The sequence below is a fragment of the Schistosoma mansoni genome, assembly GCF_000237925.1.
Source record: "Schistosoma mansoni, WGS project CABG00000000 data, supercontig 0062, strain Puerto Rico, whole genome shotgun sequence".
Lineage (NCBI taxonomy): Eukaryota > Metazoa > Platyhelminthes > Trematoda > Strigeidida > Schistosomatidae > Schistosoma > Schistosoma mansoni.
Window position 1 is genome coordinate 607349 of NW_017386029.1, and position 18235 is coordinate 625583.

The 18235-nt window shown below is 34.7% G+C and overlaps 1 protein-coding gene across 1 annotated transcript; it reads right to left on the reverse strand.

Annotated features, from left to right (window-relative positions):
* Nucleotides 1-924: 924 nt before the first annotated feature.
* Smp_173270 (factor for adipocyte differentiation, putative) lies at nucleotides 925-14809 on the reverse strand (the record flags this gene model as incomplete). The annotated part of the gene is made up of 5 exons (XM_018790548.1): nucleotides 925-1794; nucleotides 3681-3836; nucleotides 5834-5976; nucleotides 8537-8703; nucleotides 14334-14809. The coding sequence occupies 5 exons, from the start codon at nucleotides 14807-14809 to the stop codon at nucleotides 925-927; spliced, it is 1812 nt and encodes a 603-aa protein (XP_018646179.1).
* Nucleotides 14810-18235: the final 3426 nt, after the last annotated feature.

An 18235-nucleotide genomic window follows, 5' to 3' on the forward strand; every position in this document is an offset into this window, starting at 1 on the left:
ACTTATGATCACCGATATGAATTAAATTTGAAGCAAACAACAAAACAACACTATGGACAAAAGAAAGAACCGTAAGTGTGCACGTTTGAACATGCCAAATTCTCTCTCTCTCTCTCTCTCTATATATATATATATATATATGAACATGTACGTATTATTATTTATATATGATGTGTACATGACTGTGTAAGAATGTGTATCATTATTGTATACATCAATTTCAATTAGTGTGTATGTATGGATGGAAGAGGAAAATAAAACTTGGTCACTGTTAAATGCAGATACAATAATCTTACATGCACAGATAGATACATGAATAGTTCCATATGTATAGTCTACTATCATCCAACATCCAACTTTTAAAAAAAACACGATTGAGAATAATAATTGATGTACACAGTTGTTTGATATACATATATGTTGTTTATATCGTTGTAGTAGTAATATAACTAGTCAGGATGTATGAAAGTAATATGATTACATAAAATTTATGAATATAATATCCATGACAATAATAGATAAACAAACAGACAGACAAACATCAATGATATCATTATTTGTTCTAATTACCACTGCAATTATCACCATGGTCATTGTCATTATTTCTCATAATCAAACTTGTAATGCACATGAATAAAACTGGCAAGTTAACAAGTTAGGCAAAAAAACAGAGGTAGATTAATAAATCCATTATTAACAAGAAACGACGATAAGATATACTTGAATTTCAACAACATGGTGAATAGGGTTATGATTTTTTTATATCAGAAAGAAAGAATATGCACTATCGTGACTACACATACACACACAACAACAACGACGACAGCCTTACAAACGTTTAACTATATAATCAGGAGAAATTCCACACTAATGACTATATATGTATATATGAATGGTGAACAAAAGATATAAGACCAAAATTACTTATGAATGAACGTTCTGATTTGTTCTTTTTGAAGTAGTAGTTGTAGTAGTAAACACTGAACTACCATCGTTATTCTTCTTATCATGATTGAGTTTTAATCTCATCCCATATGATTCAGATGATGATGGTGATAAATCCATTGATGAAAAGCTACCACTACTACCACTGCTGCTTGTTGTTGTAGGATTGGATAATTTCAAATGTACATTCAAGACATATTGTAAACTCATTGCAACTAATAATGTTGCTAAACTGAATAAAATTAGTAATAAACAAGCTAATTGTGTATCAGTAAAACGAAACCAATGAGAATGAGATCTTTTTGAATTGTGATGTGATGATAATTGTTGTTTTGATTGATTTCTTGGCGATGATGTGGAGTTTGTTGTTGACTGTGTTGATAATGATGTTGTTGAAGATATTGTATGGAGTAGAATACTACGACGTTTATCTGATACATTATTATTATGCAACGGTGAGTTGGGTGAAGTACCTGTAGCAATCACTTGATTTGAATGAATATGATCTTGTTTTGACAGTGTAGTCCAATTAGACGAGTCATGTATTGGATAGACACTTGTCGATCTAATATTACTACTATTACGTGAGATCATATTTCGAATAATATAATATGGAGAGGATAGAATTTTTAACAAACCATTTGATCGTTTATACGAAAGAGAATCTTTTTGTCTAAATAGGTGACAACTTGCTGATACTGTTACTGATGGTGATGGTGATACTGACGATGAAGTGGAATCAAACTGGGTATCTTTAGTGAGACGTGGAGTTGTAAATAGAAGACCAGGAGAAAATGGTCCAGGCAGTTCAGTGATTTGATATTGAGAAGAATCTATTTTAGGATTGTCCTATACATCATAATTTTGAGATATAAAAATAAATAAATATCATGAATACTACGGAATAGCCATATTTCGGCTATTTAATAAAAAGTTTATAGTTGTTTAATATGTAACGATAAGAAATGAAGAAGTTTCCTAAGAAATCGGTGAAAAATCAATCTATTGATATGACGTATTCGAGATCTCTCTTTTTGGTATACTGAACAAAACTGACTGATTATTCCCATCATACACTTCTCCAAAAGATGTATGTGATAATTATCATAGACTATATTAAAATATTAATTAATGAATGATAATGATGAAACTTGAAATACATAGCTCATCATTATACTGGACTCATAAAACTGATGATTGTCCGTGTATATATCCCTATCACTAAAAGCCTGTATTATTCGCTTCAAAAACCTGAGGACATTCATTATCCACTAATTTGGTTAGTCTATGTTTTCACAGTGTTTTTCGTCTCGTATTTTATCATTCATATACACAGTAATGAAGTGTATTTTTGTTAGAAGAACTATGGTTTTGATGTTGGGTGATTGGAAGTAGTCGGCAAGATGAACTGGACTTTGGGTTCGTGTCAGTTGGGACTTGTTAGAAAGGCGCAACCGTACGGAGAGCATCAGTCCCTTCAGGATCTCAGTGAAACCTTGATGATGAGTAGCAACTAGTACAGAATCTAGGTACAGAGCTTCCTACTGACTACCTCCAACCACCCAAAAAATGGAAAGTCAAATAGGAAAAATAGCTGTTCAGTGCTTTCTGGTTTTAAATAATTGTTTTACTAAGATCAGTCTGTGATGTAAATTTTAATTTAAATAGATACATTATTTTGTGGCGGTTTTAAATATATCCAATCTCTCCATATAAGTGATAATTTGTAGTCTTTTATTTCAACAGAAGGAGATACATAAACACGAAAGAAAACATTCCAAGTATTATAAGCAAAGATGGATAGTGGCTGTCAGTGGAATCCAAGACTCGCGTTTCGTCCTATTTGGGACTCGTCAGCTGGATGTACCTGAATCTCAGAGTTGATGTTCACTCTGGGACTCGAACCCAGTATCTTTCGCTTCAAATAGGACGAAACGTGCGTCCTGGATTCCACTGCTAGCCATGCTTGTGAATTTAGGCTATATCGAGGCAATACACACAATATGCACATATGCCAATTAGAGACTGACCAGCTGCAGTCCTAAAAAAACATCAATGGGAAGATCCAAACAAACAATTCCAAGTATTAGTTCTTATTGTCGGTTTAAAATACATGAAAGATGAGTGAACACATAATGATTCTTCGAAAACTATATCCAAGGTTTCTTGCTGATTGCCTTCAACTCTACTATTTAAAAATAATGTATGTGAACTCAAGCTATTTAGATCAGTAGCAACATTCAAACTTAATTGATGGAATTCGATAAGAACTATAGAACTAGACAAATACTGCATATTAGTTTTCTTATTATTCAGTGAACAATCAATGTAGTTGTAATAATCACTTAAAAATTAAACTAATCATTATAGATATATGTATTAGGGCAATGAAAACTGAAATACATTTTATGGCCATTCCCTCAGGTTGATATCTAAGTCTATTGTGCAATGAAAAAGTTGAAACCAGAATGGATAAATTGGGAGTAAAGGTTGGTGGACATTACAAACTGCCCTCTGATTATTTGATGATACAAGTAAACAACACCAAGTGAATTTTAAGACAGTTGATTTCCTACATTTTTTAAAAATTGCAACAAAAAACCGCCATGTAGGTTTCAAATCTGGTTTGAACAAACAAGTGAATGTACCAGAAAAAAATTAGACAAAAAAAGTGTGGAATAGATGATAGGGATAATGATAATTATAAAGAACCAAACCCATTTTTTTGCATTTACCTTAGATTGCTCTTGTTCAAATGTAGTAGTACTATTATTAATAACAGGTAATTTGGCAGTTGGCTGACACAATCGAACAGCGCATACTCGACAGACATATTCAGAGCCTGGATTTAGACCTGTTATACGACATGCTGTTTGATTTCCTCTGTACACCTATGAAAATCGGAAATAACAGTGATAACAAAGTAAAATAGATATTTTAACAATGATATTGTTATGAACCAATCATTTTTATAATTCACTGGATAAATCAGTAATAAGCATCGTAGAACTTAACACATTTATGCATTGGTTCAAAGTTGTCAAAATAAGAGATTGTGAATTGAACTTGAGTCCTAAAATTTCCAATTACGAACGATTGGAAAATTCTTCTGTTATGAAATGGAACCTATGGGAACCCTATAAACTGAAAGATTAATGCACAGCACTTAGAAGATTATTCATAGATGAGCCAGAAATGAAACCTTTTAAGGAAGATGTATTGAGCAAGATCTCAGAAGAATTAAACTACACTCAAGTTAATCTAATTACATATCGATTATTCAATGTACATTAATTATAAAATTTATCAGACCGAGTAATTGTCATTTTGGAAAAAAAAGTTACAGTGGATTTATGAATGCAGTGAAACTGTCTTGAACAAATCAATAAAAACGATAACACACTGAAAATCAATGAATAAAGTACACTTTAATCCACATGTAAGTTTTAAAACTGATTCCTCTTTAAATGTAATATTTGAGCATCTCATAATCCTCAACAGCATCAACACAGGAAGACGAATTGATCAAAATGAATACCTAAGTAGTAGTATCAGAGATAGTAAAAAAATTAGACATAGAGAATGGGATTCAAGGAAAATGAATGATTTCACAGAATAAAAGGTATAAAATAATCCTCAAAAATTAGGATCTAATGGAAGACAAAGAGTGAATGGATCTGTAACACTGTGAAATATTCTCAGACGTTGTCAAACATCAACTTAGACTTACATCGGACAAAATGGACACCCCCTTCATCTTCCCCTCATGAACATCAATTAGCAGTCAAACGCTATGACATATTCTCACTTATATCAATGCATGTGGGCAACTGTGGATATACATCCGACTGAAGAAATATTAAGATCTTGGATAGCGGGTAACCTAAAAGCACGAGAGAATTTTCAGAAGCTTGGTACTCAAGTCAATCGGTAATCAACAAACATTGAAATTGATCCAATCTATCAATCAATCAGAAAAACCACAGACGAATATACGGCCAAGAATCAAATCAGTGGGAGATACAATCAAAATAAAGAAGTGAACAATGACAGGTTAAAGGTCAACAACAATCAATCAAGATTGAAATCGACAGAACAAGCTGTGAGTCATATTTGGAGAAATTCAAACAGTTCACTTCTAATTGAAGTTTGTGCTGATGATGTTGTTCAGAAAGACAATGAAAACTCCTCAACCAAAACATCCAGCTCAGGGAACAAAACTCCGCCTAGTTCATGTACGCTTTATAAATGGTTTTGCAGAGCTTATTGGATTTAACAGTATACATTGCCAACCGATCATAGTTAGATAAGGATTGAAAACGGGGAAGCACTGGATATCTATTTCACCCTAGTATAAGACTGAACCACAGTACACAGCCATAACCCTACCGAGGAAAGTACACAGGACGTTGAGATCTGCAGACGAGAGGTCAGTGTTTAGGTCATTAACTGGGTATTCAATGATTTACATTACTAACTTCAGTGAGTTCGTTATGCTGTCCAAATATCTTTCAGATCAGTTCGTGATGTGAACTATAGAAATTTTTGTTAATTTTAACACCTATACAGAAACTACCAAAACTGTAAACTAAATAAATGCTTAATGATTTCTGTTACTGTCATAGTTCCACTTTCTAGAAGAGTTTGAAGGTCGGATATTTGTAGGAACCTTGAGAAAAGGTCAGTGTCATAAACATTTGGTTTTTAACAAATATAAAAGATAAGCAGACAAACACGTTGAAATATACAAAATAAATTTATATTTCATCAAAACGGAAACAGAAAAATGGATCAAATCAAATTTTTAAAAACAATAATAAATTAAACAAGAAAGAATAGTTTAAGCGTACAGAATGTAAACCAAGTAAATAAACAAATGAACATTTACCTGATTTAAATTGGTTGATTGTTGTATATTGGCTGTGACTGGGAGTAAATGCAACAAATAGATAATGGGATCCATGCCTAATTGATTAACTGGAGTCCATTCTAATTGACAACGATCCGAATTTAATTCAAGAATTTTCAATCCTAAAAGTTATAACCATATAGACAAAGTTTCCGTGATTAGTGATTAATTATAACAGAAAGCAAAATAATTTTCTGAAAAATCATTAAGTTTTTTACGAAGTGTTTTATTCTCTAATCTCAGTAGTTTAATTGTAAAGCGTTCACTGTAAGGCAGTGGTTGAAGGTAGTCCGTAGGAAATCCCGCTTGACCTAGGTTTCATACTATTTGACACTCATCAGCAAGAACTATCTATAATCATGAGAATCGATTCGCCCTGGCGGATTTGATATCGTGTTATCAGCTTGTGTATTTATTGGATAAACTAGGTATATGCCATTTTGAACAGTTTCAAGATAATAAATTTTTCGAAACAAATGGATTGTGTAGTAATAAATAAATCAGTATTACATGACAATTTAGGGAAGAATGAGTGCAAAAGTGTTTCATTTTACGTTCTAGGTGTCGTAAACCTTAAAAAAAGGTTGATAACGCTTGACAACATAGACCACTGATGTAAGGTAAATACTACTAGACAAACTACGTAGTGATTCACACGTTCATATGGCCTATCGGTTTGAATGAAATAGTAGAAAACAGATTTGTACTGATAATACACGAATCGACGACAAATATGATTGCTACCCACCTCCAGAGACGTTTATATTCAATTCGAATGCGGAATACTAGAAGCAAGAGCTTAGTTTGTGACAGTGAACAATTAATATTCGAGAGAAATACTACACTTTAACTACACTCTTAAACAACCTTAATTTACAGAGAGAAAAAAAGACTAAATGGTTTGTAATGAATGTTTGATCCAACAACAGAATATATTGTCAGTGGGATTATTTCGATGATGTAGAATTATGAATCGGAGTCTAGAGTAGGCAAAACTTTTAACTCATTGACCAATTTCTAATTCGTCCGCTTCCTATCACCATGTCTTAAACTAGTCAGCATTACTGGTTAACACTTCTAGGTGGTCTAAACATTTTTCAATGTAAATTATGTACTACATTTGTTTATTTAAACACATAAATATTGGTACAAAGGGGCACCAGATACATATGCGCCACACAAATCTTATTTGATTTGTGTGAGGGCTATGATACTGCTCAGGTGCCCAAACTGAAGCAGGTGGTTTACTTAGAAGGCCACACCCGGAGCCTTTGACCTAAAGGTCTGGTCCACAAGGCAGTGGAGCATCGTAAGGAGATGCAGTTCCATGGTAGCCAGTGACCAACAGTTGGTTCATACGCCATTTTTCCCTCAGAGTACTGGAGCCCATGTGCACCATTGGTTTGGAATCAGGGTTTTCCAACTCCCCTAGGTGAACATTCCGTATCCACCAATCCGGTTAGGGCGCCGGATATTCGCTTTTCCTCCTCTCAATTTTGTAAACAACAGTAATGCCGCTAGAAGGCAGTGAGTAGGACTTCCCTGGCGGAGGCTGTGTACGCGTGGCCGTGTGAGAGCATTTCGAAAGAGAGAGTGGACTCTCCCCACTCTCGGCCGTATCAGGGCATTTGGGGGCTATGTACTACATCATCTTAGTTATTTAAGGTAAATTATACATAAATTAGAATAGTGAGTCTCATTTGTACAAAAAGTTTATGATAATGGAAAGATTTAAGTGAGAAATATTTATAGTGGATATTTATCATTTGCAAAATGATACAATACAAAAGATAAAAGTCATGTGACATAATAACATTGAAATCACATTTACTACATATAGAGTAGAGATTTTGAAGTAAGATTAAAAAATAATGTACACCTTAGAGTCATTATTCTTAAATAACCTTCATTCTATATAGGTGATATGTACATAATGTAATTAACCAACTTCAATAATGTAGAATATTATTTTACAAAAAAAGAAGAGAACGAATTTGATTGATTTTTTGGTCAGTGAAAACAAATTTAAAGTAGTAGTCATTTAAGATTGGAATTGAGGATACATATTTCATACCATTCGCGACTTGTCATATGGATAGATGTACAACTTACACATCTGTGTTCATGTGTGTACTGAAACTTGAACCCAGTAAATGTAGCTTCAAGAATTAATGCTTCATTTAGTAGGCTACTGAGTCATGATACTCACACAGTAATGTAAACTGTATTTATATGTGGGCTCTTTGGGCAGATACATCTTTATGCATTCTTAACTATATTGTATCTAGAGGCTAACGGTGAAATCTGGGATATGTGTTCCATTCTATATGGGACTAGAGAGATGGATATAACTGTGTTGGAGTGTTAGCCACTATCAAAAACATAGTACCATTATGATTACAATATCAAAGCATCAGTTTAAAAAAACTTACATCCCAATCAAAGACTGATCAACACATAGTTTTGAATATTAAAAACAAAGAAATCTTAAACCATTACCTATCTACAATAGTTTTTGTGGTATTTTCTTTTTACTATTACAGTGTCTATGATTCAAAACTGATAGTTGCTTAATTTTTTACTCCAAATTTGGTCGGCATGAGCATATAATATCGTTATTTTATTTCTTTTTTCTCTATTACAATATAAAAAATACAAACCTAATATTTTGTTCAACCTTACCTCGTACAGCTGGTGGTGATGCTTTCTGAGTACGAATTGTTTGAATGCCACTATACAATCCACAACCAGTTGTATTCATAGCACAAACACGAAAATGATAAATTGTAAATTCAGATAAACGATTCACTTTATGCATATTTGATTGTCCTTCATAAATTGTTGTCCAACTGTTAAATGAAATGAAATAAAAAAGACATTAAAATTTTTACTGATTAATAACTTACGGTAGAAGCACAGTAATGTAGAGACTTAGAATACGCAGATAATACAGTTATGTTTGATGAAGATGTTGACCAAATAAAGAGTCTTCTGATCGCCTTAAGCAACAATGCTTGTATATTAAGGACGTATTTCTCTCCCTCCAAATGCAAAATGCTGTTTTACGGCTGACCTGCGTTAACACTTGAATTAATAACAGGGAGTGAGGTAAGTGAGCGTGTCAATCATGTCATTTTTCTTAGAAGTCTCATCAGTTCTTGTGGATTTGTGTCTGAGAAGATTTAAGCATGAATTCAGAAAGCCTAGTTGGTTTTGCCAACTCACTTCATTTGTGGTGTGGGTGAGATATCTGCTTTCCAACTAAAGGACGAGTTTATTGAGCAGAAATCCGCTTCGTTCTACTTTATGAGTGTGAAACTTGGCTTTTAAGAATACAAGATATTTATAGGCTACCAGTGTTCAATCGTAGATGTCTTCGAGGGACCATTGAGTGAATTATTTTGAGGTTAGATGCAGAGTAATAGGTAGGTATGGAAAATCAATTGACGAAGTGTGAATCTTTAGCAACTGAGATGATTAGGAGATTTATAAAGCATACTCATCCACTACCTACCTCGACTTGTGATGACGGATGGTGTAGGAATAAGCTGGAAGAAAGGCAGAGCAGGCCAAAGAGCTGACTCCTGGACTAAGCTATGTAGGCAGGTGCAGATCACCTAGTTGGGGTCACGGTGCTTATCTTAACTGATGGTTAGAGGCTCTGGTTGACATGGCCCAAAATCATCCGCAATAGCGCAGGTGCATTCACTGTTTGTCCTTCATTAGATCCTCACTTTCCAAACTCCTCAAAACGTCCTTACTATTTCACTGATTTATATTTTCTCGAGTCGTTTCTTCGATGCCTAGTCTTTACTATTATAACTCAATTAAATGCATCTGTCATCTTGAGAAAAATGTTGCTTCACAAGAGATTTAAATCCATATAACCTAGTGTCACAGTCACTGACGCTATCATTGAGGCGTTCCGGTTGAAATAGATTATTCTCAGAATGCGGTTGTGAAAATTGTTCAATTTCATTGAAATCATGGACTGATCTAAATTAGACAATCTTTGAAAACTTGAAAGCACTAAACAACCGTTTCATTTTAGCATGAGACCCCTCATCAGTGCGCATCAGTGACCCCACACGCGGGAACCTAACCCAAAACTTTCGGTATCGTAAGCGAACACTTGACCCCTGAACCACTAAGCTTCCACGTTTTCAATGGTCATGATTTCAACCAAATCAATTGTCTCCTATAAAACTAAGATATTAACAGTAAGTGACCTCTGACTAGTTATTAACATCATATTTGTCTGGCGTAAACGATTAGCTTATTAACGAATAGTATTTGAAAAACGAGAACAATTAACCATTGTGTAGATACTTCATCATTCCATTTTGATAATTTTTTTATTTAGATGTGATGTAAAGGAGCCATTTAGAACAACAAAAATGTATTGTGATTAATTGATTTAGTCGAATAAAACAAACAAAAAAAACATACAGGAGAATACAATCCTGTGTGTCTTTCAATGATGATATAAATTAACCAGTATTTTTTTTATGACATATTGGTGAAAGGAAGACATAGCGAACAAAAACGTAATCTTAAACCTGATGATTAGTCAGCTTAATTTAATTGAATGAATCGACTGGTTGAAGTTAACACACTCACATTTAACCAAGTTATTATCAAAATGTTTGTGTTTTTGATGTGCATTAATGATTTTTTTTAAGTGATGTTCAGTAACTATGATATATATATAAATGTATATGTGAATGTTTGTGAATAAATTTTCAGAAATAACATGGTTACAAAAGTTGCCAACTGCTGGCAATCATCATTATCATTACCATCATCATAATCAGCAACTTAAATGATCACAACTGTAATTGATGTATAAGAGAAACTAAACAAAAGATAACAAAACAGTAGAAATAAAATATAAACTGTTGGGGGGGAGAGAGAATAAAGTAAAGCTCTATTTGTTCTCCACTAAAAAGGAAGAAAAAAACGATTAGTAATCATTATCAGAATATTTGTGCAAGTTTCTAGGTCAAAAAGAAAAGGGATCCGACAGAGAAATGGGTAGATGCGAATCGTTTGAACGAGTACATTATGTTAAATGCGGTGTCTATAATAGCAAAAAACAAATTTCACTGTACAACTGTTATGAAGAACAATCGTTTATCAAGTTGATACAGAATGGAAGAGGTAGCCACATGAGTTCAACCAAAAAAGGAAGGAGTAATTGCATAAATCAGTAAATTAGTTACATTTTTTCCTGATAATGGGAATGCAATCAAAAGATATTGAGAATTGTGTCATTGATCAGTCAATGTCCAGTAATATTCCGTTTCATTTACTCAAAATCTGACTGTAGATCGATGTAATTCAAACATAGAAGTTAAAGTATTTAGGTATACTTTTGATCAGTTCTCAGAATCGAATTAATACTCATCCGTCGTCTCAGCTTTCTTCCTTCCAAAGCGACATATTGAGACATTAGGCTTTGCTCAGTTATTCACGTACACACACAACAACTCATAAATATTTACAGAAAGATACACGACAAAGAGTTGAAGCAAGCAAATGAAAACACTAAATGAGTAAAACGACAGAAGGAAGAAGTAAGAATTAGAGTGGAGGGAGAAACAGTAAATAAAAGAATGATGCTTATGAAAATTTTCAATTAGTTCCTCACTATTAAGATGAAAACTCCGCATGTAGCTCTTTTACGGTTACTGACGGTCACTAGCATGGACAGATGAGGAAGGTTGCTAAAAAACGCTAACCAGAATAAACAATTTAAACCATTTAAACTCTGTCCTGAAAGTTAAGGGATATTCATACGGAACAATTTTGAAACCTCGTAATGAAAGCCGAGATTCTTCGGGAATCACTAGACCTAAGACTCTTCTGACAACCACAGCAACAATTAAAATAAAGGTACACGGAGCGTCCGGACAATATGAAAGAGTGGGAGGACCAGTTAAATAGCTGCGGAAATCAGGAAATACAACTCAGCTGTTCTCGAAATAAATGAAACCAATGGGACAAGCTGGACAGAAAAGGCTAGGTTAACGGGTAGTGCTGCTGTACTCTGGTCATGAGGAAGAAGATGCTTCGCGCACACACAGGGAGTTGCTCTGATGCTGACCAGAGAAGCACGGACAGCACTTGTAGGATGGGAATCTCATGGACTCAGGATCATCAAGGGATCATTCAAAGCAAAGGGGGAGGGAATCACAATGAATGTTATGCATCCACCAATGATAGCAACGACGGCGATAAAGATCATTTATATGAAAGGCTGCATTCATCATAGCGAAGTGTTCAAGAAACGACCTCACCATCCTGATGGGAGACCTAGACGCTAAAGTTGGAATGAACAACACCGAGTATGAAGGTAACATCGAAAGACATAAACTGACCAAGTGAAAGGAACGAGAATGATGAGATTTATAAATTTATGATCACTCAAAAAATTGTTGCAGATTACACTACGTTTTCTCCACAAACGCATACACAAAGCTTCATGTGTCTCATCGGATCACACTACAGAGAATCAGACCGATCATATATATATATCATTAAATAATTCACAAGGTCAATGGAAGAAGACAAAACCAGGAGAGGAGATGACAGCTTCAGATCACCAACACCTGATGGTTTCAAAAGTGAAACTGAATCTGAAGATGCACCGTACGACTGAACAAACAGCATTACAGAGGTTCAATACAACCTTCCTTCCAGTTACTGACAAACTCAACCAATACAGGATAACTCTCAACAACAGGTTTCAAGCCTTACAGGATCTACTGAAAGAAGAAACGACTATGGAGGACAACTGGGAAGGAATCAAAGAAGCACTAACTTCAACATATCAAGAGGTGCTGGGCTGTAAGAAGCATCATCATAGGGAATGGATCTCGATGGAAACCCTAGACAAGATTGAAGAAAGGAAGAACAAGAAGAGCAACTAACAACGGTCGAACAAGAACAGAGATGGTCAAGGCACACACTGAATACACAGAAGCAAACAAGCAAGTGAAGAGGAACATTAGAGATGACAAGCAGCAATTCATGAAAGACCCAGAAATGACAGTCTAAACAGTTGTAAGAGAGGGAAACATGAGACGAGTTTATAACACAAAGAAGGCAAGCCAATCACTGAAATTCAAGAACAGATAAACAGGTGTGTAGAACACTTTGAAGAACTCCTAAATAGGCCAGCTCTATCGAATTCACCGGACATTGAAGCTGTACACACAGACTTTCCCATAGCTGTCACTCGACCAACGATCGACGAAACCAAGATGGCCATCAGACAAATCAAGGGTGGGAAAGCATCAGGACCTGATAACATACCAACTGAAGCACAGAAACACTAACACATCTCAGGGGAACACGGAATACAATGGAAAACTCAGAATCAACTAGACACGATTGGTTTTCGCGAATGACCTAGTCTTTCAATCATATACACATCAAGAAGTGAACTTCACGACAAGCAATGTAGCAGCAGCTTCTGTAGCACTAGGCCTCAACGACACAAGGGTGAAAGCGCCATCCTCAAATACAACACGGAGAACACCTGTAGTGCCGTGCTTCCTTAATTGATCGCCTCGATAACCGTTATAATGTCAATCTTAACGGTGCATAATATCAGAAGGCAAAGGGAAGCGGCAACTACATTTTTACTGACAAATAATGAAGGCCAGAAAGCTGTGAGCACATGAGCAAGTGTAAGCGAGTGAAGCATACATGACACGTATTGGAGATGGTTGGTAAGCCAACTCGAGAGTGAAGCAAAAATAGTGCGTATTGGAGATAGCGGGGAAGCCAACTCATTTTAAGCAAGCGTTAATCAACATTTATAGTCAGACAAAAATGAATGACAGACATATGATGAATAAGATACGAAGTGTGCATACACATGTGCTCATATAAAAAAGTAGTCAAGGTTAATAAGCGAATAATTAACAAGATCAAAATATGACTCGTAATGGATAGGCGAATTGGCTTGGCCAGAAGCTAGAATAAAGTATATGGGCTTAACACATAAACTGATACTACACACCAACACAACCACACTTGATGGAGAAACTCTGGAAGACGTGGAAAATTTTTCGTATCTGGGTAGCATTATTGATGAACAAGAAGGATCTGATGCAGGCGTAAAAGCAAGGATTGGCAAAGCAAGGTCAGCATTCTTACAGTTGAATAACATATATGACTCAAAACAACTGTCCATCAATATCAAAGTCACAATACGAACGTCAAGACAGTCCTATTGTACGGAGCTGAAACTTGCAGAAATATTAAAACACTCAGTTGATAAACAAAACTAGTTGTTTAGAGCAAATCTAAAACAGGAAAATTTATCGGAATAAAAGTACACTGAGAAAAAATCATAGCAGCATGATCTAAGATAATGAATCCATCGGAGAAGAAAAGATTAAATCTTCGTTAAACAGATCAATTTTAAAACAATAAACAACTTTTTAAAAACATATTTTCTAAAACATACTCTAAATCAGATTCTCTGCTCATTTGTAATGTAAATATTAATTGGCTTTCATCCGGTTTCAAGTCCACGTTCTGTCTTTTTAACCTTTCTCGCTGTTGTTGGTGGTGATGGTGGAGTGGATTCGATAAACGAGAGGAAGAGTTTGACTTGACATTAGTCCCATCTTCAACATTTACTTCTTTTGTCTCGTCACTATGAATCTTTTCTTCTGTCTCATCATTGACATAATTATCAGTTGAAGTGTCGTCACCAGCGGTGTCAGCATCACCATCAACATTATCCATATCATCAGTATCAGAATTGAGTATCTCATCGACCAACATATTCCATTCTAATCGAACACTGTTTGATGTTAAATTTGTATATTGACTAAAAACTGGAGCTTTAGGCAATGGAGAAAGTGTAGTAAATTCAATGTTGGCTGAATATTCACTTGGACCAAATTTATTCACTGCTTGTATGCGTAATCTGTACATATAAAAACAACAATGAATTTTTGATAAAAAGAACTCAATATGGCACTAATAAAGTAGGAATATGATAATATTAATTAGTATAGTGAGTTAATGGCGATTGTTGAATTTTATAGATTACATCATAGACTGATGATAGTTGGAGAACCGTTGAAAACCAGGAAGCACTGGACAACATTTTCATCTTAGAATGGGATTTCTCAGCAGAAGAAATCCATGACCCCATCAAGAATTATACTTTGTAGGATCGCCAAAAAGATAATTTGATGTCAACTATAAATCGAATATTTCGGTAAAATTTCGATAATGCACACATTTTTTCTAAACAATATTGAGGTATCCTTTTTCTGTGTATAAGATGAAGTGATAAGCTTCAATTGGTCAGTAATCATATGCAGTGTTATTGATTAATGGACTAAATAGTCAGCTTTTAACAGCTGGGGTTGGAAGTTAGGATACCAATTGTATCGACTGTTATTTTAGTAATCAAGTAGCAGCAAATAGGTTGTCGGATATATATGCGAAATGGTCAACAGATCAAACAGGGACATTAAAGAAATCTGATGAAACTTAGAGAAAATTCGTAGGAAATTCATTAACTGTGTAAGTTTGTTTCTAGAGATGATGTAACGAAGCAAGCACTCTTTCTTAACGGGGTTAACCGTTTAGTGAAGATCGCCAAAACTCCGAGTGTTGTAAAAATGACTTATTGTTACTAACAATGGACAATTATCATTTTCAGTATGAAGACTTGTGGAGATTGGAGTACTTTAACGGTTGAATTCACAAATCAACCTAAGCTAGACCACCATTAAAAACCTGGAGACATTAGACGGCTGTTTCTTCCCAATATGAAACTCATCAGAAGTGTGCATCCATGATTCCGCACGCGGGACTCATTTTCATAGGTAACGTCACCCGCTGATCATAGTCAAACAAGTATTGAATGGTTATACTATAAATTTGAGATTTATACCAATGGACTTTCAGTATGACGAAAAATAAAAGTATTTAACAAATAATAATCTGAACAGTAGAGGTAAGTTGTTGAAGGCTTTGAGGCAATATCAATGGTTATTATATTTGGTATGTGGTCAATAATGGAATTCAGTACACTCATTTACTCCTATTCAGGACTCTTCAACTGGGAGTACTTGTACCCGATTATTGATATTCACACTGAAATTTTGCTTCGGATATCAAACGAATTATCTACTGAGCTACTCAGTACAGATTACCACCACTAAGTTACTGAGTTTGAGTCTCAGTGTGAACGCCAATACTAAGATGCACGTATATCCAGCTGATGAGTGGCGAATAGGGTGAGACAAGAGGAAAACCTTTCAGGATTCACAAATGAGGACAAATACTGACCAATTTCATTCTCGAATATTAACAATGGAAAATTACAAACCCTTGCTGATATTATCAATGATTGTTGGTGGTTACCAGTGGGCTCTTAGAAACATTGAGATATATTTGAGGACATACCGAAGGAATTGACTGATACATCGGTAATAACTAGTTACTTTAGGTAGAGGTGAAACAGTTTAGCATTGGTTGTAATCATTTACAATGGATTACAATTATTTTTAATTTCATTTGACTAACGAGTGGAAGTAATGAATACTTATCGGCTGATGCATGACCTTTAATTATTCATTTATTAGGTGACGAAATAAGTTATATTCAAATTATTTTGGTTGAATATTTTATACATAGGTTGCATTTGTTACTGAGTGGTCTCAGTACAGCGGAACAATAAGAATATTGTTCCGTTGTACTATTTAAACTTGGTTCAGTTTTTTATATCGACTGTTACCTTTTATCAAACATAAAATGATATATTAGAAAAGATCAGTAGTAATACTACTAATATTGGTTTTTAGATTACATTTATTCACATTAGTTTTGTGTATTTATGAAATAGTAACTTAGTGGTTCAGACGCAGTGATGATAATTTACTTGATATTATTAACTTAAAACATTGGCTTAGGTGGTTTAGACATATTTCATGAATACTATCTCAGATGCATGTTCATGCAGACCAAAATGAAGAGGGAACCCTCTTTGACCGGCATGGTGCTTCTCACAAATGGAAGAGTTTATTTTGTAGATGATGTTTGTCTTTTCTTCAGTTGTCATTTCATTTCTTCGGTTTGTATGAAATTGATCGAAGTGATTTTGTTGGTTAATGAGCTATATATATATATATATATATTTGAAATATTTATTGTTTACAAGCTAGGAAGAAACAGCTGTTCGGTGCTTCCTGATCTTCATTGGTTATCTAGCTTGAAACAGTAAGTGATGGAAAATATGCGAATCCCGAATTGAATAAAAAGAAATGTTTTATTTAATTTTATTAGTTGAGATCATGAGTCTGTTGTGAGATAGTAACTCACTGAAAACAATCGTGGATGTGTCGCTCAATTTCGTGGAATAATTGAAGTTAGACATTAACGCCGTTGAATGACGGCCGGCTCAGTGGTCTAAAGGTTGAGCGCACGCGCACGAGACCGATGGGTCCTGTGTTCGAATCTCGCGAGGCGGGATAGTGGATGCACATTGCTGAGGAATCCCACAATAGGACGAAACGGCCGTCCAGTGCTTCCAGGTTTCCCATAGTGGTCTAGCTTCAATTGACTCATGATCTCAACTAATAAAATTACTATAATATCCACAAAAACCCCTTCTGATTTTATTTAATTGTTGTGTTTACACATATTTCACTACAAAATTAATATACATGCTGAAAGAATTAATTAAACTGCTATCTTCTTGAACTATTGTTAGTGAAATTTATTTATAAATAAGTGTATATGTGCACTCTATGTCTTAATGATTTAATAATCAAATAAAAATTGTTTCATTGCAATGGGTGATTAGTTAAAAATTTATGATTGGGGCTAATTACAAAGTGCATTTCTTGTAGTACATTAAGAGTGCACCGAGAATTTCCAAGTGGAAGCTATTTTTATTTTATAATACAGTCAGTCAGCTACAACGTAGGACCACGCAGATGTATTCATCCATCCAAGTTGCCATACCTCATTAGCACAACAAGATGAACACCACATTCATAATAGTTAATTTAATGGTAGTAATATATAAAAGAAAAATTGTATATAAGGATATAGTAAAGGAAGAAAGGAAGATGTGAAGCGATTTTAATCTCAAGGTTTAAGGGAAGACAGAGAGTGTATAAATCTACGCCATTGTGATCGATTCTGAGCCACGTCACCTAGAGTCTCCAACCATTGGTTACGATAGTCACGCGGACCCCAATCAAGTAGTCTGTGTTATATACTAGGAAAAAAGTAAGTACTGATAACTTACGGGACCTCTTATTAGACTATTATTCTATTTATATTCCTATGGTGTAACTATTCGGTAACTGGATTATCTATGTCTATATTCATCTTATT